The 27920-nt window shown below is 41.8% G+C and overlaps 1 protein-coding gene across 3 annotated transcripts in view; it reads right to left on the bottom strand.

Moving 5' to 3' along the window:
* CDH13 (cadherin 13) overlaps nucleotides 1-27920 on the bottom strand; it is a 789423-nt gene that overhangs the window by 398157 nt on the left and 363346 nt on the right. The window contains exon 6 of one of the 3 annotated variants that reach the window (XM_073308071.1): nucleotides 9940-10041. The exons of the other annotated variants lie outside the window; for them this stretch is intronic. Coding sequence (XP_073164172.1) covers nucleotides 9955-10041 — 87 coding nt within the window. The 3' untranslated portion in view covers nucleotides 9940-9954. Of the gene's footprint in view, nucleotides 1-9939; nucleotides 10042-27920 lie in introns of those variants that run through there. 3 annotated transcript variants of the gene reach the window in all.

Genomic DNA, 27920 nt, shown 5'->3' with positions numbered 1-27920 from the left:
AAAAATAATACACTAATTACAAACCTCAGAGGAAAGTTGTGATTTTGCAGTGTTCATAACACAATATAAGTATATTCCTTTTTAGTCCCCATATTATGAGGAAAGGTAGAAATTTACAAGTGGGTGCTGTGTTGGTAGCAATCCAAATATACACTGTGGAAGACCTAGGCTTTGTAGGCACAGACCAGAAGAAAATCCACCTCTTTCTCTCTCTTTCATTATATATATCTTCAGATGGAGGAGCCCAATTTATGGTCAGTTTTTCAGTATTCCCCCAGATCTCATATTCATTCTCTATTTTAAAGTCCCTCGATCCCAGATGGACTTTTTTATGACAGCCTTCATGGTAGCCATGAAGATGAATGGAGTAGAACTTCTAACAGGCTCTGCTTATGTCTACAGTCTCCGAAACTTTATTTAAACAAATATTTTTAAAATAATGCAAGCTATCTATGTTAAGAACTATCCTCTGGAAGCTCATGTATGCAGCAAGTGAGTTGCAGAAGTTCTGTGAAAAGAATCAGAGTATTCTAGATTCCTAAATCTCTCTCAAACCATGATCCTTCACTTGGCAATGGCCACAAACTCTTCTGTGTATTTATACATGAGAGAAACCAATACAAAAGATGTACTTATATAAATCATAGTCACAGTGAAGTAAAAAACTGCCATTGATTTTGATAGGGTCCCAAGATTTTGCCCACGCCATTTTACCTCACTTGACTTAATTAGTTCATATCTCCACCACAAGGAGCACTGGTGACAGCTGCAAGGATCTGTCCCACTCTTCTACCTCTCCTTGGTTAGCCAAAAGAAAACATATTCTAGGCACGGTTCTTACAAACAAAAATCCCCTTCTCTGAGTCTGAGCACCAGGAACCCGATCTGCTGAAAATTCTAAAATAACTCCCACCTCTTGATTGCTGCAAGTTTCTCATTAATGAGCTACTGGAAGAAAAGCAGTCTCACCAGACATAATTGCCTGGTTTTGAAGAGTGTGAGTGTGGTTTTGAAGAGCATGATTCTAATATAAAAGGGGGAAAAATCAATAATGGCCAAGATAAATCAGGACAAACACCTTCAAACACAGCAAGGCTTGTGTCCTGGAAATATGAACAAAGTGACTCCACCAAAAGCATCTGTGATACTATATGAGTTCTCTCTGTACCAGGCTTTTTGCATATTTATAGCTGTAGCCACCCTGACACTCTCTCTTTCGCTCTCTAATTTGTTCACATATTCTGGAAAGAAAGAAAGAAAGAAAGAAAGAAAGAAAGAAAGAAAGAAAGAAAGAAAGAAAGAAAGAAAGAAAGAAAGAAAGAAAGAAAGAAAGAAAGAAAGAAAGAAAGAAGTTTTACAGTGGACAGGAATAATTCCTTTTCATAATTGTTTTCACTATGAAAGATTTGTGAAGTGAAAATGCAAGAAGTTCTCACAGTTCCCATTGCCACAGGTACTGCTGCTAACTCTTGCAATTTTACCACAAGTTTCATGATATTACCTGTTTTTTCTTAAAACCCCAGCTACTGCAGTCTTGTAATATGTGAGAATCTCATTTGAAAAAGTAAGTTTCTAGCATAATAATTGAAGAGAAGAGACTGAAAACCCTAGAAGCTCAAAACTGAGAAGGCAAATTAAAAAAAAAAATCTCAGACTTTCTGAGGGTGAGGGACTTACAGGTTTTCAATAGTTGGGGTGGCCAATGAGGCATAGACTTGAGCTACAATGCATGAATTCAATGTGACTGGGATGTCCTCCAAAGCAACTGGAGAGTGTAGTGACTATAAAGTGATGACAATGCACCATGGGTTTGATGCTGCTGAGACGAGAGGCATGATTTCTATTTAACTAGAGTAGAAAGACAGATTGAAGTGGAATTTAAAATATTTGGCCAAACAGGCATCACTCCTACGTTAGGAAAAAACCTATTTGCATTTGCTGGGATTTAGAATGATTTTTTTAAAAATTAGAAATCAGGAAGTAGCAGATAAAAACAGGCAGCACATACAAATATATGTGCTACAGCCCCTCGGAACAGGAGTGCAGACAGTGAGGATATTGTTGAGTAGCAGTTAGGGCAGACATTACTGGGGAAAGGAGAAGTCAGAAAGGACAGTAGCAGCAGCTGAGATACCCAGGGAGCTGAACACAGGAACTGCAGTTGTATTGTGAAAAGGGAATACGCAAACAGAGCACCTTCTTCCTCAATGTATCTTCCCTGTGTGTGTGTTCAGAGCCAGGTCTGTCACTTGTTTCACAAACATGTATTTGTTCCTACATTTGACTCCTGGTAGCACTGCAGAGCTCATACTGCTATGCAGAATAGAGATAGTTAACAAATCTGTTGATGATGCATGAGAATAAATAGAAACTATGCTCCTGTGTGACAAGGCTAAATGAAAAGTAAAAAATTAATTCAAATTTCAGGGTTTTTTCTAAAGGGCTGTAGGGGGAGATTGATATGCAAACAGGACAATTCTTGGTTTAGATTCAGTAACACAGAATGTGATTGTTGCAAAGCTAGACAAAAGTACCAGGCTTTTTGCATATTTAACCATTCTACTTCAGTATTTAAGTAGCACTAAAGTGATGCCAAGGAGGAGATGATCATAAATACTTTGAATGTAAACAAACAATATTTGAAAGAGTATGGGAACTATAAGGTATGTTTATTTAAACAGAGTAAAACAATGCAGACGAAGGAGGAAACAGTAGCTAAGGAAAGTGTTTAAGGACAAGTTTATGTTCACATAAGGGTGACGAATGCCTCCAGCAGTGCCGTTTAAAAAAGGCATGAAACAAGATAGCATGGCTGAATAGGGAAACAGGCAGTGAGAGTAGGAAAAATATCTACAAATGACATAAAACACATCAAGGATGACCAGAGAAGTAGAAAAGATAGAAAATGAAGGTAAGAAAGTGCAAAAAAAAAAATGAAGAAGAAGAAGAAAAAGTGGAGAATGAAAGGAAGATTGCATAAGAGGATAAGATTGGTATTCTGATTTTCTTCAAGTACATAAGGAACTAGAGGTCAGTCAAGGAGACAGTGGGGCCCACAGGAGCTGAAAAGAGTAATTTATTGACCCCAAAATTTAATAAATTCATTGCCTCGGTTTAGGATAAGGCCTGTGTATTTCACAGGGGAGATTGAAGAAATATTAATGGAAATCAGGTCCCTGCAAAACAAGTGATTACAAAACTAGGTTGTCGGATGTTTGACCGGACGGAATCCTTTCCAGAATTTTGATGGGAACAACAGAAGAGATAAGGGAACCCTTAGCAGATATTCTTAAAATCGTTTCAGCTACACGGCGAGTTACTACAGGGCTGAAGAGATGTTAATTTTAAAAGGTTAACACCAGACGTCTAAGACCTTGACTTGAGCAGTGGAGAAGGTATTGGAAGTAATAATCAAGGACAGCTTGAAAGATCTATTGCTTAATGAGGACCATCCACATGGGTTTATAGCAATCAGATCATACCTGTACATTTGATAAGATATTTTAGGATGTAATTAAAACAAGTGCTGACTTGGGGAATTTGGGGCTATCATTTTTGGATCTTTAGGAAAGCTTTTTTTCTATAAATTAATACAGCAATCTACAAGGTCAGAAGTACAGTATGAAGAGAAACTGCTTTCACAAACTGAAGAACAACCCAGCTAAAAGATTTTGGTGGGGTAGGGGAAAGAAGAGCAGAAAAAATGATATTTTTCTTTTGAAATTTCATCCAAGCAAACTGAAATTATTATTCATGCATGTGTCAAGGTTCATTCCCCACTCTGAACTCTAAGGTACAGATGTGGGGACCTGCATGAAAGACCCCCTAAGCTTATTCTTACCAGCTTAGGTTAAAAACTTTCCCAAGGTACAAACTTTGCCTTGTCATAGAATCATAGAATATCAGGGTTGGAAGGGACCCCAGAAGGTCATCTAGTCCAACCCCCTGCTTGAAGCAGGACCAATTCCCAGTTAAATCATCCCAGCCAGGGCTTTGTCAAGCCTGACCTTAAAAACCTCTAAGGAAGGAGATTCTACCACCTCCCTAGGTAACGCATTCCAGTGTTTCACCACCCTCTTAGTGAAAAAGTTTTTCCTAATATCCAATCTAAACCTCCCCCACTGCAACTTGAGACCATTACTCCTCGTTCTGTCATCTGCTACCATTGAGAACAGTCTAGAGCCATCCTCTTTGGAACCCCCTTTCAGGTAGTTGAAAGCAGCTATCAAATCCCCCCTCATTCTTCTCTTCTGCAGGCTAAACAATCCCAGCTCCCTCAGCCTCTCCTCATAAGTCATGTGTTCCAGTCCCCTAATCATTTTCGTTGCCCTTCGCTGAACTCTCTCCAATTTATCCACATCCTTCTTGAAGTGTGGGGCCCAAAACTGGACACAGTACTCCAGATGAGGCCTCACCAATGTCGAATAGAGGGGAACGATCACGTCCCTCGATCTGCTCGCTATGCCCCTACTTATACATCCCAAAATGCCATTGGCCTTCTTGGCAACAAGGGCACACTGCTGACTCATATCCAGCTTCTCGTCCACTGTCACCCCTAGGTCCTTTTCTGCAGAACTGCTGCCTAGCCATTCGGTCCCTAGTCTGTAGCTGTGCATTGGGTTCTTCCGTCCTAAGTGCAGGACCCTGCACTTATCCTTATTGAACCTCATCAGATTCCTTTTGGCCCAATCTTCCAATTGGTCTAGGTCCTTCTGTATCCTATCCCTCCCCTCCAGTGTATCTACCACTCCTCCCAGTTTAGTATCATCCGCAAATTTGCTGAGAATGCAATCCACACCATCCTCCAGATCATTTATGAAGATATTGAATAAAACCGGCCCCAGGACCGACCCTTGGGGCACTCCACTTGATACCGGCTGCCAACTAGACATGGAGCCATTGATCACTACCCGTTGAGCCCGACAATTTAGCCAGCTTTCTACCCACCTTATAGTGCATTCATCCAGCCCATACTTCCTTAACTTGCTGACAAGAATACTATGGGAGACCGTGTCAAAAGCTTTGCTGAAGTCAAGAAACAATACATCCACTGCTTTCCCTTCATCCACAGAACCAGTAATCTCATCATAAAAGGCGATTAGATTGTCCTTGAACCCTATGCTGCCACCACCAAGCGTGTTAAACAAAGAACAGGGAAAGAGCCCACTTGGAGATGTCTTCCCCCAAAATATCCCCCCAAGCCCTAAACCCCCTTTCCTGGGGAAGGTTTGATAAAAATCCTTACTAATTTGTACAGGTGAACACAGACCCAAACCCTTGGATCTTAACAACAATGAAAAATCAATCAGGTTCTTAAAAGAAGAATTTTAATTAAAGAAAAGGTAAAAGAATCACCTCTGTAAAATCAGGATGGTAAATACCTTACAGGGTAATCAGATTCAAAACACAGAGAATCCCTCTAGGCAAAACCTTAAGTTACAAAAAGACACGAAAACAGGAATATACATTCCATTCAGCACATCTTATTTTACCAGCCATTAAACAAAAGGAAATCTAATGCATTTCTAGCTAGATTACTTACTAACTAACAGTTGCAAGGCTGCATTCCTGATCTGTTCCCGGCAAAAGCATCACACAGACAGACCCTTTGTTCCCCCCCCCCCCGATTTGAAAGTATCTTGTCTCCTCATTGGTCATTTTGGTCAGGTGCCAGCGAGGTTATCTTAGCTTCTTAACCCTTTATAGGTGAAAGGGTTTTGCCTCTGGCCAGGAGGGATTTTATAGCCCTGTATACAGAATTCCCTTTATTTTTATGATGCATGTCAGAGAGGGGTTCAGAAGCTGGGTGTGGTATTCTGATATCTTTCATTTGAGCACTGAGAGACAGGGTGGGTGAGGTAATATCTTTTATTGGATCAACTTCTGTTGGTAGGAGAGACAAATTTTCGAACACACACAGATCTCTTCTTCAGGTCTGGGAAATGTACGCAGAGTGTTTCCCAGACCTAAAGAAGACCTTTGTGTAGCTCGAAAGCTTGTCTCTCTCACTAACAGAAGTTGGTCCAATAAACGGTATTACCTCACCCACATCGTCTTTCGAATATCCTGGGATTGACATGACTTCAACAACATTTGAGCTCCGAGACTGTTTCAGAGAAAGATTATTGTCAATGGATCAAGTGATATTCCCTGTCAGTCCATCCAAGAAAAAAACCTCATGATCTCTAGACATGGCTTGTTGTCACAATGCCCATGTGTCAAAACAGGTACATCCAATATGTGCGTCAAGTGGATTCAGCTGAAGAACATGTCCCAGCCAGGTTGTTTAACAAAGGTCAGACAGGAAGATTAGTATCACCTTAGTTCTAAATTTTTAATTCTTCAGAACAAATCTGAGATTCTAAACACCTGCATTTATATGCACAGCATCTCAAAAGTGCTGCAAATTTTGTGGCAAATGGATGCACAGAATTTGTGTTCATAAGGCTGCAGGCATCAAACCAGAGCCCACTTTTTGACATGTCTCTCAGAAATGTCCACCCAAAAGTAAATTGCTATAAGGAGTTGGAATGCAATCAAGTAGCACCTATCTACTTGGTACAACTGGGTGCAATTTTTTTTCTAATAGACTGTAGATGGCTACTAGGGAAATAGAAATTAACCACAAGGTAAACCATTCAGAAAGCTGCTGTTATTCTTACTAGTAGTAGTAGATACTGAAGAGCACAGGCAACATAATGTTGCTTGTACCTGCAACTGAGTGATGCAGGTCTAATAGGTATGGGCACTGTGTTCTTGCTGACCTTGATCCAGAGGTTATGCATATATCGCACTGCTCAGGGAGGCACCGAACCACAGAGACACGCATTAATGCACAGTTCCTCAGCTGTGCACATTACATTTTGCAGGGAAGGGGAGTTATCTGCTACAACCACAGACAAAGCACAGCCTGATCTCCCACCATGCTTTGAAGAACACAAGCTCTTTGGAGAAGGAGCCACGACTTCTTGTGTATTTATACAGCATCTAACACAATAAGACCACAGTCCCAAATCGATGCTTACAGTACTGCCACAATTCAGACAAACAGCAATAATTATAGTATTAGAATAGATTAAGGCATGCAGAAGTATCATGAGGACATTTAAATGCTTAAGATGACAATTAATATATAATGGCAAAAATAGCTTCACAGACTATTAGCATGATATGACAAACATGTCATTAGCTCTAACTTGCATTCCCATTATTATTCTTTCCAGCATTGCTGCTCCATGAGAAAAATCAAAAACAGAAATATCCTCATTCCCTCCTTTCTCTGTGAGTCAGCTTTGATTGCTAGGATGGTAGTTTAACTGGAGGAGGGAGTTGCCTCCTCAAGAACCTAAGCCTGCTGCTCTGTCTGAGGTGATAAGTTATAACCAAACCACTGGTAATCTCTCACTGTAAGGAAACTTCACTCTATTTCTCTTAGCAATAACATGGACATGGACCAGGCAACTATGACAAATCCATGCTAGTGTTGAGATCTGAAAACAAACCACAGTAACCATTGACTTTAGGTGCTTCCCAAATAGATGAGACCAGCATGCCAGTGGTTGTGAAATGAAAGCACAGTATCCTGCTGATATCACATAACATTAAGACCTACAGTATTCATTGAGGAGTTTATCTACAGTAAAAAATGAACAACATATGCAAAATTATGGAGTTTATAAAATATGTATTTTGTATATACAGAGGATAAAACTGACTCATTCATAGAAAGCCCATTATTTTAACCTCTGCTCTTCTGACAGTTTTTCATTTTCTCTCTCCAAAAAAATGCAGTGATACTGCACCTGTAGATACTCTGGGAGACCCGACACTCCATTGACTTCTGAGCTGTTAACAACTATTTCAGGCTCAATTAAAAAATGTGTGTGCAAGTCTAAGCTTATTGCACCTCTAATTAGCATGTGGAAATACTTGATTTGCATGAACAATCATGGCAATTGCACACACAGTTTGGTGTGTGTAACCAACACTTACAGAATAGCTCTCTGTCCCCCTCTAGTGTTGGTGGAATTGTACATATGCGTTATTGAAAATCAGGCCCTTCATTTAAGAAGTGGTAATTTTTCTGGATTCATAAAGTAAGAACCCTTATTTTACAGGTTACATGCACACTCTTTACCCATATTTAATGAAGATAATTGACTTTTTTCATTTCAAATTCAACTGACCATCTTAAAATTACAGGCCCAAGTGCTGGCACCATGTATATGAGTAAAGTGAACAGTTAAACCATAGTAAAGGAAGATAGAGGCTCATTTATGTGGTAATGAATATATAAGCTTTCATTTCCAAGTCACTCGTTCAGCATGACAAATCTAATAGCTTTCCGTAACTATATGAAATGAGTTGATAGTCTCAGTTCACTTCCTGATGGACAGGTGTATGGACAGGTGTATGGACACTCTCTCCCCACCCCCTCGCACCTTACCCAAACTGACAAGTTTGGTGGCACTCATCACAGAGGCCAATGAATGAGCTGGGAGAGGGACTGCATGAATGACCCTCCCATTCAAAGAGCTGGCTCCTTAGGAAGTAGGTTAAAATATAGTGACAAGACAGAGTGGAGAAGCTTGAATGTCTGATGCCTAAACCACACCTGTTTGTGAGTAAACATAGGATTCTGGTCCTAAGAGCTGTCTGCATGATAACTTTCATCAGTTCAAGATTCACACAAAGGAAAGGTATAAGACACTGTGTCCCAGTGGGGGCCAGCTGTGGTCACTCAATTAGGGTGAACTGCAAAGAATGGGGCAGACAATCCCCCCCCAAAGCTGGTGGATATTCCAATACTTAGATTTACCAAGCCAGCATAAAACAGTTTCTTTATTACCTCACCAGTTACTCAGCAGTCCAAACAACATAGTTCCCTTAAAGTGACCCAACCTCATGCCTCCATCCAGGTACCTAAGTCAAATATGATGATTTCTGAAAACTTTATTTCATCATATAAAAGGAAAGGTTCTACCAATCCCAAAGGATCGGACACATTACCTCCCAAATACATCTTATCCAAATACACGCATACAGCCAATTCTTATTAACTAAACTAAAATATATTAAAAAACAAAAGAGACAGCATGGTTAAGAGATCATTATACATACAGACGTTAATTCAATGAGGTTCAAATTCATAGCAGAGATGGTGAGCATTGTAGTTGCAAAGAGTTCTTTCAGAAATAGTTCATAGGTTATAGTCCAATGTCATTGCAGGGTGTTCCAGTTTAGGAGTGGGCTCTCAGTCCTTATGGCCTAAGCTTCCCCGGTATGCAGCCTTAAGCAGATGACAGAATCAGGGCCCAAGGATCATTTATACAATTTCATGTCCTCTTTGACAAGTTGGGAGTTCCTCCGAGAACAAAAGGTAATTAGGATGATTTTGAAGGAGGATCATCATTGGTACTTAGGTATAGAATTAACATAAGGCAATTTGCTTGTTCCTCCACCATTCACAGTATATTTCGAAGAGAGATGAATACAGAGATATCCCATGTTTACAATTCATTTAAATACTAGGATGTTCTTTTGATCTCTGAATAATCAGCATAGAAAGGGACAGTGGATTACATTGTCGACCCTACTCGTACTTATATAAATACGCAGAAACACAAACATTATCTCCCCACACGTCTTCTGAAGGTTATTTATTCTGCAGGATGTTTAACCCTCTCTGGCCATGCATAACAGACATTCTACCTTAATTTTGGGGTTAGTAAAAGGATAGCTCAGAAATAATGTGGAATCCTTATGTCAAGCATTTATTTATCACTACTTCAAACAGTGCATTAAATATTAAATCCAAATTCAATTAGCTATGAACAATACATGACTGTTACAAGCAACTGACATACTCTGAGCCATAATTAGATTGCATGAACTAGTATAGTACATGCAACATGAAGATGATTTCAGGCTTTATGTCACACGAAGGGGAAAAAACTAGACTGTTTGAAATCCAAGTTGTCCACACAAAAAGAAAAAACAGAAAAAGAAAGACTCCAGAGGAAAAAAATGTTCCTTGCATAGCTGTTAGACATGATTATTAACATGTTAGAAGATAATATATTTAGGCAGCATATTTAGATAAACTGATTGAATAGCTAAAAATTCTGGTTCCAGAAAAGAGCTATATAACTTACAATAAAAATACATATTTGCACTAAATTATCCATATTTCAACATGCCAGCCAAATTCAAAGATAGCTCATTTGAATTACTTCCCCTTGAGAAAAAAGACATGAAATCTGTCTTCTGCCAGTGAGACAGAACTGGGTATTGAATCAAAGAGCACTGTTAGGTTGCTAAAGGGCAATATTACATGAAATTTAGCTAACTTTACTACGTGGACTTTTCAGCATGGGGTCTGGTGATAATGTTTGTGGAAGATGAAAACTAATCACTGGAAGAAAAACACGAGTCGTAAAATGCAGGATCAGGCAAGGAAGTGAGCACCTCTTACATAGTGCTGAGGTCCTTCATTTCCCAGGGCAGTCCATGGAAGAGGAGGGTGCTCCAAATCTTGGAGCAGGCATAATATTCTCAGAGAAGAAGAGAGTCTTAGTTTCAGTGAAATGCATTAATTTGACTATTACATCTGCAATGGAATGGATAAAGCCTGGGTCTCGCTCAGAAAGTCCGTAACATTGTATCCGATGAAGTGAGCTGTAGCTCACGAAAGCTTATGCTCAAATAAATTTGTTAGTCTCTAAGGTGCCACAAGTCCTCCTTTTCTTTTTGCGAATACAGACTAACACGGCTGCTACTCTGATCCCTAACTTCTGTGGGTCAGATCCTGGTAAAAATCAGCTTAGCTTCAGGCCTGGTCTACCTTAGAAAGTTGTGTCACTTCAACTCCACCCATATATTTAAAGCAGAACAGCCTCCCTAGTGTGGACTTAATTATATTAATATAAAGATGTGCTACTCCAATATAAATATTTCTATGCAGGAAGGAGAATAAGCTATACTGGCATAAAGTACTTTTATACGAGTAAAACTGTGTCCACACCCAGGCTTGCACTAGCATAAACTATAGAAGTTAAAATTCATACCCTAGCCAAAATAGTTACAACAGTGCAGCTCTCAAACGTAGACCAGGATGAACTGCCTTCAACAAGGCTGTGCAGACTGACATCAGAATCTAGCCCTTTACAGCTCCAGATCTCTCTAACCAGCTTCCCGTTGCCTCTGCACTTCCTGATAAATACATATAGTGGCATTATGCTACAGTAGGCACCTGCATCTTGCAGGATTGAATCCTGGGTTATGATAGCATTCATTTTATATCAATACTGCTTCTAACCTGATTACCAAGTACTTAGTCTTGCTGCTACTTGCTCTCATCAATATGGGGCAGGGGGAAAATGAACTAGATGAATCTAGTCAGCCTAAGGACACAGAAATATACCCTTGTGGGGCTGTTTTGCTTGATTTTTGTTGTGTTTTGATCTATCATGAATCTTAGGGTATGTCTACACTAGAACTTGAAGGTGTAAGATTCCAGCTCAAGGACACGTACCCGCACTAGCTCTATTCTAATAAGAGTGCTAAAACTAGAAGCATAACCACCGCAGAGCAAGCAGATGGAGGGGCAAGGTGCCAAAAGACCAATACCCTAGCCACGTGGTAGGGCAGCTAGCCCCTTCTGCTGCTCCCACCACTGTGACATCTAATTGGTCAGAGCTAGCGCGGGTACATCTACCCATGCTGGGATTTCCTTCGAGCTTCAGTGTAGACATAACCTTCAGTCCAAAGTTTATCGGGAGGCAAGGGGTCTGTCCCACACAGAGCTCCCTTGCACAAAAGTCCCTTTACTTAGAGCTTTGCACAGAGGAGATGATTTGGGCCTAAGAAGATACGATTTCACAGTTCTAAATATCTGTCTGTGTAGGATTCAAATATTAAGAGGCAATACCATGGAGTGAATAATTTATGGCAGGCATTGTTCCAGCAGACGTTTTCAAGGGTAAAAAGGTACAGGTACCATCTACAGTACTAGTTAAGAAATATAGCAAATTCCCCCAGCTGCTGGCTGTGGTTGTCTATGCATATATGTCTGAAGACTGTAGATCACCAGAGCAATTCCTCATACCATACCGGATCCAATATTCTGAGTATGTAAAACTGTTCTGAACTGCACTGAACAGGTCTATATATAAAGGACAAGTTATTCCTCCTTTCATAATGACATAATTTACAGCTGGCACCTCAACAGCCTGCTGCTACATTCATATATTCAAGGGCATTTTGACTCGTAGTTTTCAACTTGCAATTTTAGCAGAAATAAGTAAGTAAATAAATAAAAGACAGAAGGGGAACAACGATCAGGCCCTGGTAATATTATTTATTGTATTGTAGCAGCACCCAAGACTCCAATAAAGATGTGGACCAATTGTGGGAGGTGCTATAAAAACATATACACCTGATTAAGATGAAAAAACATACCCAGGGAATTAAATATTTACTCCAACCTATTGTTTGTTTCTGTATTTGTTTTAGAAAAGTGTGAAATAAAGACATTATGCAGTAGAGGGCACATTTCACAAACCTCTAACTTTGCACCTATTAGCATGTTCATGTGCAAATCGCTTTCATACAAGAAACAATAGGCATAGATTTTCTTGTGCCAGGGACCATGGCAAAGGTTTTCAAAAATAAGAGACTAACATTTGTACATCTGTCCTCAGGAAATAAACGTCCTCAGGACCCAGCAACTCCCATTGTTCTAAGAGGGAGCCAATAAGCATTTTTTGAAAATCTGGCTACTTCTTTTATTTGCTTAATTGAGAGCTTTGGAATATCTGATCCTTAAATTCTTATATAGACTCCTAAATAAAGTGATCTGAGCATTCAGCAGGTCTTACAGAAATCAATAGCACTCAGCCTTTTAAAAAGTCAGATCACTCCTCTAAGAGCCTAAGTAAGGATTTGGGAGCCTAACATTAGGTTCCTGTGTTTGAAATTCTTGGCCTGGGTGTGCAAGACTGCAGAGGCCCAAGCCAAGGCCAGGCTTGGGAATGCTGAATAGTTCATGCAAATAATCACTGTGGTCTGCTCTAGTTTATGTGAGGGACTGCAATAAGCACAAGCTAATCAAGAAACCTCCTGGAGCCCAGTGTGTCTGGGCTGGTTTGGTAATTAAGTCTGGCTCAATTTCTAGATCTAAGACATCGAGGAACTCATATGACCTCCATCGCTCAAGTAGCTAAGCATGTGCCAAGTATTTTAAAACTGTAAAAGAATTACAATCTCTCTCCTAGTCCTCCTTAGCCCATTGGGAGAAACAGTTTTATTAGTTTATAGATTATGTTGTTACTGTTGCTGCTTACCTATGTTGATTAATTAGTGAGTGTGTTGTGAGCCCCTGTGTATAAGGAAACAGCTATAGGTACACTAAGTCAAAGACATGAGTTTTGCACTTCATTCCAATAAATATTTCTTCACATACCGAGGGCAGACAACACATCCACTAATTAATCAACATAGGAAAGAAGCATAATTTCTCATGGACAAAACAGTCCATGAACTTTTAAAAAAGTAATAAAGTTTAGTTGAAGTTTGGTTTGAGTTTTGGCCAGAGATTCAGATTGTACAAACTAGTTCACTCATGACTTATTGCTAAATGCAAACCCCACAGCACTGACGAGAAGCACCGGATCTTTCATGTCTTAAGCATCAAGATTTAAAAAATATTTAGGCACCTAACTCGTGTTGATTTCAATGTGAGTTAGAGGACTATATTCCTTTAAAGATCTGGCCCCAAATAATAATGTGCCAGCTAGGCAATGGGTAGTCTCCATTTGAGCCTATCCAACCTTATATTAGATACAGCAGTCAAAGTCCTTTCATAATTGCTTTACAAGTCTGAATAGATATGGAGGTAGAAATAATCAGACAGAAACGGATGCTCTGGAAGCGTGAAACAAAAAAGCAAGATAAAGGCACTCAACAACAGCTTGCAAATCAGAGTGGTGACAAAATTTACCTAGACAATTTGAACTGTTAATGAATGAAAGTGAAGAGTTTGTTTTATTTATTTTTTTTAAAAAAGTGAAGGGCTTTATTTGTTTTAGAAAATGTTTATCATGTACAAAGTGTGAAATCAGTTGTAGGAGCTTTTAGCTTGTTTTCTGCAGTGACAGATTGGCTTCCTGTACAAGGATGCCTAGACTTTGATAATGACAAAACAAGAAAATTCAAACAAATTATATTGGCAGTACTGCAAAGGAAATCAGGAAACACTGCTGCCTTTCTGGGTCAGATTTATTGCTCATGTTAATTGGGATAATAACCAGAGCTAAGCAAATGATTGGGTTAAAATAAAAATAAGTGACAAAAAAAGCTCAAACCAGAGATGGGCCTGAACAAACCAGTCATGTCCAAAAAACCCTAGAACAATGGGGAAGATCAGATCCATTTCCAAACCCTTCAACTGGCCCCTATTCTCAATGGAACTGAAAATGCCACCCTTACTCACACAGAGTAATTGTGGAGTAAAGTACCACCCATCATGATTATGGGTGGCAGAATGAAGCCCAACATTAGCAGAATCAGACCCTTTGATCTGAATGTCACCTTAAATATTAAGAAAGTTTAGATTTTGAATTTTACAACTGGCCCCTATTTTCTACACTAGCTGAACCAAACTCCTTTGGGTAAACTCTTGTCCTGAGTAAAGCCAATGGCAAAACTTCCAATGACTTCAGTGGGGTCAGGATTTCGCCCATGGGTCCTAACTACCAAAACACCAAACAGTACAACTCAAACCCATCTCTAATTCAAAATGACCCTCAACTAAAAGATTTTTAAAAACTAGAAAGATATGATTTAACTTGTTCTTCCAATATTATTATCTCGAATGTCTGCATGTCTTTGTTCCAGATGGGACAAATGCTAGACATGCCTTACTACCATGAAAAAAGGCTGTTCTGTTCTACCTTAATAAGCAGCACAAAGTATGGCTACCTAGTGAGAGAGATGTTTCCTGAGATTCATATTCCTCTTTTGCAGACTCAAGAACTCTGGAATTTTTGGATACTCAACCACATTTATGGATGCTTACCTGAAACAAAGGAGCTACTGGGTTCATCCCTCAGAAATCAAAAGATCTTTCTTCTTTTTTAAAGAGACTTGGTCTTAAACAGGTTTCAGAGTAGCAGCCGTGTTAGTCTGTATTCGCAGAAAGAAAAGGAGTACTTGTGGCACCTTAGAGACTAACCAATTTATTTGAGCATAAGCTTTCGTGAGCTACAGCATCCGGTGAAGTGAGGGGTAGCTCACGAAAGCTTATGCTCAAATACATTGGTTAGTCTCTAAAGTGCCACTAGTACTCCTTTTCTTTCTTGGTCTTAAACGTCATTGAAGCAAAACAGTTATATCAAGGCTTGTCATGTTATAGAGGTGGCCAAAACCAGACCCTCATGACAAAGCCCGTTCAAATGTAGGAAGTGTGTGAATGCCCAGATCTGAATATGTCCCTGCTGTGTCAGCTGTGTGTTGGATCCAGTTTGGATGCCAAACTTGAGACACAAAAAAGTTTGTGAGATGAGAGACGTCTCTGAGACATTAAATTCAAACCAAATTCCTAGCCACTATTCCACCTTGAAATCAAACTGTGACTGCAAACACTGTTGGGCAGAGCCCATGCCTTCATAAAGCGTTTGTATCTGGGATGCCAGGTCCTGACTGGGATGTCTGGGCACTATTATTAAATACATAGTAACTATTATAAAGCTAATGTGGATCTAGATTGGAACTCTACCTCCTTAGTCAATCTTTAGTTATAATTAACACTCTTCGAACTGTTACATTCATTACCAGATGCCAGGTGGTGCTCAGAACAGGTCTGGCAGTTTTTCCTGCCTTTCAAGCTATCAGAGAACACGAAGACACTATTTCTGAGCAGATTCTTACAACCAAATGCCTCCCAATCATAGTAAGTTAGGGGCAAACATGTCAACAGCTGCTGGGAATTTCCTTTGGTAAGAAAGATTTCATCAGTATAGTCCAGTAGACGCTATAAACGGTGATTACTAAAAAAAAATTCCACTGCATTGGCTTTGGATTTTGTTGTCACTCCAAACTTTAACTGACATTTTCTCAAGAGAAGCCATCATATTTGCAAATGTATTAGTGACTAACAGAATTAATCATTACTGACACTAAAATTTTAGGTAGGATTTTACACACTTGGCCATCACTTATCTAATTCCAATAAACAGCTCACAAATCAATCAGATAAGCAGTAATAAAGGTTTATGGGACCGAGATCATTAAGGCAGCAGCCTTTAAAAATACCATTAATCCTTTGCCTAAAACCAAATGAAAATGGGGTGGAAAAAAACCTGCTTAAGGCAGCAAGGGATTGTGAGTGAAGTCATACATTCAGCTCTTAGAGTAGATCCTAAATGTAAAGGTATAAAATATTGCAAATACCATGGATAAGTCAGATACAGCTGAGGCTTAAGTGGTGCATAGACCATGTACTGAATCTGTGAGCAGGGGGCAATTTCATGCTAAGTCAGCATTCTCCACAAGTATATTTTCAGGCAAGCAACTTGCACCAGCAAAATATTGACTTGAATTTTTGCAGCTATACTTGGATTGCAGGTGCAAGTTTGGGTACCTGCACCTTCAACAAACTGATTGCAAGTGGAAACCAATTAGAAGGGAAAGTACCACAGATCTGCACCTGTAGAACATGAGATGTGACTCTGCCCTAATACATATATGCCTCCAGAAATATGCATCAAAACAGTGTCTGACTTGCCCACGGTATTTACAGTATTTTATGTATTTAAGAGGGAGAATTTCTAAAGTGCTCAGCATCAGTCTATCTCTGCTCCCATCCAAGTCAATGGTTAAGGAGTGCTTTTTAAAATCCCACCCTTAACTATGAACACTACAGCAAATTTAACTGCTACAGAAGGTAACGCTGGTTTTCTTAATTGTTTGCAGTGTTGTTGATTAAGCCATGTTGCGCTCTGGGTATAAGAGACACAAGGTGGGTAGAATTAGTGGGGGAAGCAAAAGTGGATGGGAATCTGGGAGGCAGTGACCATGAGTTGGTTGAGTTCAGGATCCTGACGCAGGGAAGAAAGGTAAGCAGCAGGATACGGACCCTGGACTTCAGGAAAGCAGACTTCGACTCCCTCAGGGAACGGATGGCCAGGATCCCCTGGGGGACTAACTTGAAGGGGAAAGGAGTCCAGGAGAGCTGGCTGTATTTCAAGGAATCCCTGTTGAGGTTACAGGGACAAACCATCCCGATGAGTCGAAAGAATAGTAAATATGGCAGGCGACCAGCTTGGCTTAATGGTGAAATCCTAGCGGATCTTAAACATAAAAAAGAAGCTTACAAGAAGTGGAAGGTTGGACATATGACCAGGGAAGAGTATATAAATACTGCTCGGGCATGTAGGAATGATATCAGGAGGGCCAAATCGCACCTGGAGCTGCAGCTAGCAAGAGATGTCAAGAGTAACAAGAAGGGTTTCTTCAGGTATGTTGGCAACAAGAAGAAAGCCAAGGAAAGTATGGGCCCCTTACTGAATGAGGGAGGCAACCTAGTGACAGAGGATGTGGAAAAAGCTAATGTACTCAATGCTTTTTTTGCCTCTGTCTTCACTAACAAGGTCAGCTCCCAGACTGCTGCGCTGGGCATCACAAAATGCAGAAGAGATGGCCAGCCCTCTGTGGAGATAGAGGTGGTTAGGGACTATTTAGAAAAGCTGGACGTGCACAAGTCCATGGGGCCGGACGAGTTGCATCCGAGAGTGCTGAAGGAATTGGCGGCTGTGATTGCAGAGCCATTGGCCATTATCTTTGAAAACTCGTGGCGAACCGGGGAAGTCCCGGATGACTGGAAAAAGGCTAATGTAGTGCTAATCTTTAAAAAAGGGAAGAAGGAGGATCCTGGGAACTACAGGCCAGTCAGCCTCACCTCAGTCCCTGGAAAAATCATGGAGCAGGTCCTCAAAGAATCAATCCTGAAGCACTTGCATGAGAGGAAAGTGATCAGGAACAGCCAGCATGGATTCACCAAGGGAAGGTCATGCCTGACTAATCTAATCGCCTTTTATGATGAGATTACTGGTTCTGTGGATGAAGGGAAAGCAGTGGATGTATTGTTTCTTGACTTTAGCAAAGCTTTTGACACGGTCTCCCACAGTATTCTTGTCAGCCAGTTAAGGAAGTATGGGCTGGATGAATGCACTATAAGGTGGGTAGAAAGCTGGCTAGATTGTCGGGCTCAACGGGTAGTGATCAATGGCTCCATGTCTAGTTGGCAGCCGGTATCAAGTGGAGTGCCCTAAGGGTCGGTCCTGGGGCCGGTTTTGTTCAATATCTTCATAAATGATCTGGAGGATGGTGTGGATTGCACTCTCAGCAAATTTGCAGATGATACTAAACTGGGAGGAGTGGTAGATACGCTGGAGGGGAGGGATAGGATACAGAAGGACCTAGACAAATTGGAGGATTGGGCCAAAAGAAATCTGATGAGGTTCAATAAGGATAAGTGCAGGGTCCTGCACTTAGGACGGAAGAACCCAATGCACAGCTACAGACTAGGGACTGAATGGCTAGGCAGCAGTTCTGCAGAAAAGGACCTAGGGGTGACAGTGGACGAGAAGCTGGATATGAGTCAGCAGTGTGCCCTTGTTGCCAAGAAGGCCAATGGCATTTTGGGATGTATAAGTAGGGGCATAGCGAGCAGATCGAGGGACGTGATCGTTCCCCTCTATTCGACATTGGTGAGGCCTCATCTGGAGTACTGTGTCCAGTTTTGGGCCCCACACTACAGGAAGGATGTGGATAGATTGGAGAGAGTCCAGCGAAGGGCAACAAAAATGATTAGGGGTCTGGAACACATGACTTATGAGGAGAGGCTGAGGGAGCTGGGATTGTTTAGCCTGCAGAAGAGAAGAATGAGGGGGGATTTGATAGCTGCTTTCAACTACCTGAAAGGGGGTTCCAAAGAGGATGGCTCTAGACTGTTCTCAATGGTAGCAGATGACAGAACGAGGAGTAATGATCTCAAGTTGCAGTGGGAGAGGTTTAGATTGGATATTAGGAAAAACTTTTTCACTAAGAGGGTGGTGAAACACTGGAATGCGTTACCTAGGGAGGTGGTAGAATCTCCTTCCTTAGAGGTTTTAAAGGTCAGGCTTGACAAAGCCCTGGCTGGGATGATTTAACTGGGAATTGGTCCTGCTTCAAGCAGGGGTTTGGACTAGATGACCTTCTGGGGTCCCTTCCAACCCTGATATTCTATGATTCTATGATTCTAATATTGTTTATTGGACCAACTTCTGCTGGTAAAAGAGACAAGCTTTTGAGCACCACAAAGTGGAAGAAGAGCTCTGGGGAGCTTGGAAGTTTGTCTCTTTCACCAGCAGAAGTTGGTCCAGTGTAAGATAATACCTCACCCACCTTGTCTCCCTTGATTTTCTTAATGACTCCCACTGTTGGAGATCTGACACTTTAAATGTCTTTAATAATACTGTGTCGTCTCTCATTCCTGTTTTGGTTTTATTGTAATTTATTTTTTCCATTGAATGGGTTATCAGGTAGAAACTTTTGAGTTTAGGTCTACAGCATGTTTACATTTGGATACTTTAACAGGAGTGAAAACAGAATACAAGTATTTGAAATATATACTTGAATAATTGCTGTGTATGTTCAGTCCTGCTGATACAATTGTACGATTATGTTTGTAAATGAAAACCAATAAAAATAAGATGGAAAATAAAATACTGTACAGATAGGACATCAGGGGGTCACGGTTTATTAATTTCATTTTGTAAGGTTCTATTTTAGCAATTTTTCAGATTTGTGTGTGGGGGGGGTTCGTGGCTTTCTTTGTATATACTGTAAAGTGTAATGTATTGCAGTAGTATATACTGTAATGAGTCATCTCATTGTAATGTTCCCTAGTGCGCTTTAAAATACAGCTGTTTCAAAAACACCAGCTGGGTCTACATAGACCAATTAATATGCAACACATTAGTACGCTTCAGAAATCACATCCACATAGCCTGCATTACTGCTCTGTACAGACAAGCCCTTAGAGCAGGGATGGGCAAACTTTTTGGCCTGACAGCCACATTGAGTTTCTAAAATTGCACAGAGGGCCAGTTAGGGGCGGCTGTGCCTCCCCAAACAGCCAGGCGTGGCCCAGCCCTGCCCCCATCGAACCCCTCCTGCTTCTCGTCCCCTGATGGCCCCCCCGGGACTCCTGCCCCATCCACCCCTCCCTGTCCCCTGACTGCCTCTGGACCCCCCTGCCCTGACTGCCCCCCGCCGCCCCAGCCAACCCCCCTCTCATTCCTGATTGCCCCCCCAGGACCCCTGCCCCCATTCAACCCACCTGTTCCCCACCCTCTGACCAGCCCAACCCCTCTCCACACCCCCGCCCCCTGACCACCATCCCGAACTCTCCTGTCCTCTATCCAGCCCAGCCTGCTCCTTTACCGCGCCGCCCAGAACACCAGGACAGGCAGCCGTGCCGCCTGGCTGGAGCCAGCCAGGCCACTGAGCAGCACAGAGCACTGGCTCAGGCCGCGGCTCTGCAGCTGCGCTGCCCGGCAGGAGCTCACAGCCCCGCTGCCCAGAGCATTGAGCTGGTGAGCTGAGGCTGTGTGGGAGAGGGAACAGCAGGGGAGGGGCCGGGGGCTAGCCTCCTGGGCCAGGAGCTCAGGGGCCGGGTAGGAGGGTCCTGAGGGCCGGATGTGGCCCGCAGGCCATAGTTTTCCCACCTCTGCCTTAGATACAAGTAGCCATTTCTGGTGTTTATTGGATAAACACCAATTTAATTTCTTTTGTACCAGGGGTATTTTATAGGGTGTTTATCCGTTAAAATAAACCATCAGAAGCCCCATGCACATTATTTATCATTCCATTACGTTAAAATCAGATAGGTATTTAAACTGATTTCTTAAAGATTGGTCCAGGTGGGGGGGTTCATTTTCCTTTTTATTTTTCAGGCTGTACATTATTTTATCCTAAGATTTTCCTGGTTTCTCAGCAGCAGTCTCTAGAATTCTGTATTCTCATTTCGCATTGGAGGAGACCTAGACAACTTTTTCCGAGTGTATTTACATGAACATTTGTTGCCATTTTAGGTCCAGCTACATGCAACTTTTCTAAATATCCCCGGACGAACTAATTCTGTGTTGGCGGCTTCTCCCAGGCATTACTCCCACTGTCAAACATGCTAAAGAAGTTATTGTGAAGGATTTCAGTCAAAGCCACTCCAGTCAGCAAGGCGAGTCAAGTACACAATCAGATCCAAAGTCCACCTAGAGTTGATTTATCTGAGATTTTCCAGGTAAAGAGAACACCTCCCCCCATAGTCACCACACTTTAAGAGATTTGGCTTGACAAGACCCCCTCCCAACGGTTCTGGTTGGGATATAGCAGCAGTAGCTATTTGCTTGGTCCTCCTGTGTCTAATATGTATTTGAATACCACATGACAATGTTAAGGGGACCATGAAGATTGCATTGGTTAGCCATCCAAAAGTCAACAAATGCCATATTTTAGGTTGCACATATAACAGAGGTAATCTGGGGGGGAAAAAATAGCTCAGTTTTTCAAAAGTGGCTAGTGATTTTTGGCTGAATTTTTGGGTGCCCAATTTAAGATGCCTTTAAAAGGGCCAGATTTTCAGAAACTGCTTATCACATACCTCTGAACAGCAGGACTCTCTAGCTGAACACCAAAAGAATGAGGCCTCCAAAAATCCCTTGTCACTTTTGAAAATCTTGGCCACTGTGGCTTCCTTTCTTCTTTACAATGCATAAAGAAGGGTGAAAAACATACTGATGGTTACAAATATGAGGAGCAGCAATTCCTAACCTCTCCTCGTCTTCGCCAGAGGACTCACTGGAAGTCTCAGATACAAGAACAGTGCGTTTTCTCAATGCTTGTTTAAAGGATCACAGGCATGTTGAATCTTTAAGAAAGACATTATCTCGCAAGTGTGTCTCATCCATTTCAGTTAAATAGGGGTTAACAAAAACAAACGAAGAACAAAGTGTTTAAAACGGTCTGAGTAGAATTCATCACCCTTTTTTGTTAATCAGATTTCTCTTGCATGAATATCATACAGCTTTTCCAGTAGTCCTTAGAATCTTCTAGAAACCACAAAGTAAGGAAAACCTGAATTTCAAGTGTTAAAAAAGAAGCAAAGAAAAAACCTTCTTTATACATGATAAAGAAGGGAAAAGGGCATGATCCTTTTTTAAGGCCTATGAATGTCCCCTTTAATTCTCCTCCCTTATGTATGTAGGACACACACTGACGCGCTCCTCATGCACAGCTTTACCTTTGCTGCACCATTTTTATCTGCTATACTGTATGATGACCTGAAAAATATTCATACTTTTTTCATGGAAATTTTTTCTTTTCTTATTTTCCATGTGCACTGTACTTTTTGAAATAATACAGGGGAAAAAAAGCCACAAACCTAAGAAGCTTTCCAGCCATTCATCTTTTAGTGGTTCAAGAAAGCCACAGAAGAAAAAAAACCCAACCGCCTTCCTGACATAGTTTCAATGTAGATGAATCACTAACTCATTGTTTTTTCAGACTGACTAATCAAATTAAGAGCTCGCCTACAGAACTTTTCCACTACAGTTTGCACAACAGGATTTCAGTGACCATGCTGAGCAGAAGAATTTTATAGCAGGTCAGATAGAAAGAGCTACAGTCCATTAAAATAAACATTTGCATTGCTCTGGATAATCTACTGCACTGCATTATTTTTATGTGATTTGCGTTGCTCTTCTAGGGAAATAAAGTTTGTCCATAATTTAACACATGCCCCACCAGATCAGATAGGGACAACATTTGAGGTTTGAGATTTAAATGCATTAGGCTGGAAAGATTGCTATGACTTTCCAGGGGAAAATATTTTGAATGAATTGAGGGGCAAAAAGGGGGCCATTTAGGGATCTGGGGCAAAAATTGCGGATTGGTCCTGCTTTGAGCAGGGGGTTGGACTAGATGACCTCCTGCGGTCCCTTCCAACTCAAATATTCTGTGATTCTGTGAAAGGAAGAAATAGCTGCAAAAAAGAAGATGAGAAACAGTACAAGGTGAAACTGAAGGGTTTTGTTGTTGTTGCTTTAAAGAAAAAAATGTTTACCATAAATCCTCTATGACTTGGTAACATAAATCTGAATAGTGAGTCCACAGTGTGGCATTTACCGGGCAGAAACCGCAATCTGGTGAGTTTGAAGCAGTGCTATTTAGCAAATATGGATATTCATATGACTGGGAAACCCCTTCCAAATGACAAGAGACAGAGAAAGCTTCTAAACAACAGATATTGATCAGCACATGCTGGGAAACACAGTGGAACAGCTTGATGGTAATGAGCAGAACTGTTAGCACAGAATGGGTACATCATGCTTTTGGAACAATGAGATTTTCACTCTGGATGAGGCCACAGAAGGCAATTGCTCAGGCCTGCAATAAGAAGTGGCAAGGTGCAAATTTGCTTGCCTCTTCGGGTTTTGATTCCAACTGTTAATCTATATCAAAGTAACCAAATACCGGTTATAGTATTATATTAAAGCAGTGGTTCTTAACCTGGGGTGCACGCACCCCCTGGGGGTGCAAGATGCCCTTTTTGGGGGTGCGAGACAGGCCAGATTTTTTTAGAAGGTAAATCATCAAAAACACAAATTAAGCACAGGCAGGTAAGTACAGCTACTTTGTTTCATCAAACCTATGTATTTATTAACATTATACATTTAACGATTACTGTAATATACAAACAAAAAATATATCTAAGTTTAAAGAACTGACCTACTTCAATGATTTTTGATAAGGGGTGCGAGAACATATTTTGATTTTTGATAAGGGGTGCGAGAACATATTTGGAGAACCGAAGGGGTGCAGGCTGCAGTAAAGGTTAAGAACCACTGTATTAACATAACCAAATACAACCAAGTTCACAGTCAAAGTGGTAGAAAGAGCATGTGAAATAACAGATCCCATGTGGCCAAACCACGTATGACAAAGAATTGCTGTAAAGTTGCTATACAGATTTTTTTTAAAAGTCATTTGTTTGAATTTCCATAGGGAAATTACGGACCAGGTGGTGATTCTGAATTCCTTCCGAGTCTTTTCTGTCAAAATGATTACTTACACCTTCTTGTAACTGTTGTTCTTCAAGATGTGAAGAGGAGGCCACACATGTGCCCTGACTTCCCTCATGCTCTGAGCAGAGGATATAAAGGGAGGAGCCTGGCTGCTCACCCTTCAGTCCTTCATAGAATCATAGAAGATTAGGGTTGGAAGAGACCTCAGGAGGTCATCTAATCCAAGCCCCTGCTCAAAGCAGGACCAACCCCAACATTCATACCAGAATGTAATTGGAGAAGGTGAACATATGCAACAAATCTCAAGGAACAATAGTTACCAGAAGGTGAGTAACTGTTTTTTTCTTCTTCAAGTGATTGCATCTGTCCATTATACTGTAAGTGACTCCCAAGCTGTTATCAGCGGAGGTGAGGCTAGGAGTCTCATCAGAATAAGGGGCGGCTTTTCACACATTCACACCTTCCCTTGGTGCTGCAGGAATTGCATAGTACCTAGCGCACATACCAATGTCAACAATAGGGGTGTTTCCTACAAAAGCAGTGGAAGTCGAACGCACCCGAGCTGAGCGAGCTGCCAATTGTCCAGGTGGTGTGATACCGTTAGCAGTACAGCACAGAGCAATGTAGATGACAATCCACTGAGAGAGCAGTTGTGCAGTAACCGGATGACCTTTCCTTCTTTCTGCATAGGACACAAAGAGCTGTCAGGAAAACTAAGAAAGTTTTGTTCTATCCAGGTAACAGGCTAGAGCTTGGTGTACATCTCAACTATGGAGCATGTTGATTTTGCAGGGCGGGAAAAAGGACCAGTCAGAATATTGCCTGATTGAGGTGAAAATCAGATACAACTCTGGAAAGAAAAATAGGGTGTGGGCTAAACTGCACCTTGTCCTTGTAGGATATTGTATTTGGAAGATCAGTTACTAGGGCCATGCAACTCCCCCACTCTCCTCACAGAAGTGATGGCTACTAAAACGGTTACATACAGCAAGAGGCTAAGGACTTGAATGGAAGTCCCATAAGAACTGACAGAACTAAATTCAGGTCCCAAAGAGGAGATGGATTCCTGATAGGTGGGAATAGACTACCTAAGACCTTTTAGGAACATGTTTGTCAAAGGACTAGAGAAAACAGTCCTTTCACTAACTGGGGATATTTCCTGTTCTACTGAGTTGTGAACAAATTCCTCCTACTCAAAGCTATGATCTTAGAACAGCCGTACTGAGAGACGTTCATGATCCACATTGAATTATCTGCTCCAGCAGTCTGCCAGGCCATTCTGAGCTCCTGGCAGGTATGATGCTTTGAGAGTTTACTCATTCAGTATGCAGAAATTCCACCGCCTGGCTGCCTCGGGACACAGCCCATCTGAGCAGGCATCCCCGCTGCTCGTTCACATAAAACACTGCTGTGGTGTTGTTAGTGAGCACTTTCATGCTCCTGCCCTGGATGCATGGCGGGAACTGCTGACATACTCTGGATAGTGCACACCACTCAAGAAGAGTTATGCATAGTTTGCCCTCATGAGTAGACTACAGGCCCTGAGCTTGCAGATGGCCCAAATAACACTCCCACTCCATAGCAGAAGCAGCTGTCCCCAAGATCATAGAAGGGAGAGTCAGTGACCCTGCAGGCCTTGTCTTGGTTCATCCACCAATCCATGTGCAACAAGACCTTGGCTGGGATGCACACTAACTTGTCCAGATGTCCAGTTGGGGTGGGAAAGGTGGGTCGCATAAGAACATGCCACCATGTGCCCCCAGAACCTGAGACAGTTCCTTGCTGAGGTCTGGGGATAGATTTTGAATGATGCACAAAAGTCTCATAGGAAACCATAGGAACTTTAATCTTTTGATGATGTTCACATTCAGAACTCTAGAATGGGCCCAAGACCCCCTCTGGCTTTGGGTATTAGGAAGTAACAGAATAAGAACCTCCTGCTCCAGTACTAAGGAGACACTTCCTCTATAGCTCCCAAAGAACATAGAGACTGCACTGCTTGTCATAGTACAGACTTGTGAGATGGGTCCCTGAAAAGGTATTAGTAGAGTGGAGTGGGAATGGGAGAGAGAAAGAAACTGTAGGGTAAATCTCCACTCCACCATGCTTAAGACCCACTTGTCTGTGATGATGGTTTCCCATGCACTTAAGAAATGAGACAGCCAGTTCCCAAAGGTAGGGAAAGGGCCAGAAAAATTTGACCTGGTAGTATGCCATCCTCGATGGAGGAGTCAAATAAGGTGCTTTGAGGCCTGTGATTGCCCAGATGAAATGACGGAGGAGGCAGATGGTGGAGGCCTCCTCCTTTGTTGTCTGTGTGTGCCTGGACTGTTCCAGCTCTCTGGAGAGGTAGTGCGGCTTGGCTGGAAGTGAGGATGAAAACTTGACCGTTTAGGGGCTGGTGTATAATGAGGACTTTTTCACTACCTGGAGTCTTTCAGTGTATGTAGTGCCTTATCAGTCTTGGAGGAGAACACCACATAGCCCTCAAAAGGGAGATCTTCAGTCATCTGCTGTATCTCTGCAGGAATCCCCAATGAATGCAGCTATGGCAATGTCACATGGTCATGCCATCACCATGACACTTGTAGCTGAGTGTGCAGCATCCAGGAAAGCCTGCAAAGCTGACTGAGAGACCAGATGATCCTCCATCAATAGGGACTGACACTCGCCCTGGAGTCCTTAGGCAACCTGTTAAGAAATTTGATACTGCATCCCTATGCCAAGAGAGCCTGGCAGTTGGCTATGCAAAGTTGCAATCTCATAGTTGAATAAAACTTTCTGCCAAACAGGTCTGGTTTGTTTACATCCCTGCAAAAAAGTGTGGAGTGCTGATAGAACTGTTCAAAACTGTGTTATTTATGCTCTACGTGCTTTGCCATAGGTGTAAAAGAGGATGGGTTTTGTCAGAACAACTTGATGGGCTGCATTATCACCTCATTTATGAGAAGGGCTACTTTTCCAGCAGTTGGTGGCTGCAAAATGTCTATATGTATATGAAGATTCTCCTCCACCAACTCCATCTGAATATCAAGAGATGAAGCCATTTTTTTCAGAGCTCTCGGTAAACCTTAAACTCATCCAGTACCAGAGCCTCATCCAGTGTTAAGAATGTGTTATGAGACAAAGCATGACCATCATGAGCCCGGTCTTGTACCACTGAGGTAGACATTTGCTCCGAGCCAGCCTGAGGACTGTCCCACAATTCAGTGCTGGTGGCTGTCCAGTACCGACTCTGAGCGTCCTGGGTAGGAAAGCCTCCCTTCTTGGTGCCCCACTTCTATGAGGAGGTGAGGATATAGATCTGAACAGTGGAGGTACCCTCTCCAAGGCACCTAGTATGACCAGTGATTGGGTTGATATGGTACCAGAGGTCAGTCATACCTAGCCCAGGCCCCCTAATTGTACTACCTACTCTTGTCAAAATAGTGAAAGGCACCCTGGATTCTCTGAGGTGGGAGAGACAAGAACTCATTTCACACTCTGATGAGGAGAAACAGTTCTTTGAAGGCCATATTGGTGCAGTACCTGAAATGTCACTGGAGAGCGGGATCTACACCAAGGCTGCAGTATCAGCAGAAGCATCGGAGGCTTCCTGGCTATTGGTATTAGGTGTTGAAGTGGAGCAAGCACTGGTGATCTAGGTGATGTAATCAAAGAGTGAGGAAGACAGTACTTGACCTGATATGGGCGCTGTAAGAGACGCCAACATTGGTGCTATAGTGGAACGGGGAGCCCGCACCTTGAATTAGTGGCGAAGGCAGTACTGAGAGAGAGAGAGAGAGAGAGAGAGAG

The sequence above is a fragment of the Lepidochelys kempii genome, chromosome 12 (genome assembly GCF_965140265.1).
Source record: "Lepidochelys kempii isolate rLepKem1 chromosome 12, rLepKem1.hap2, whole genome shotgun sequence".
Classification (NCBI taxonomy): domain Eukaryota; kingdom Metazoa; phylum Chordata; order Testudines; family Cheloniidae; genus Lepidochelys; species Lepidochelys kempii.
The sequence above is the reverse complement of the archived record's forward strand: the minus strand, read 5'-3'. Positions and strand labels throughout refer to the sequence as shown.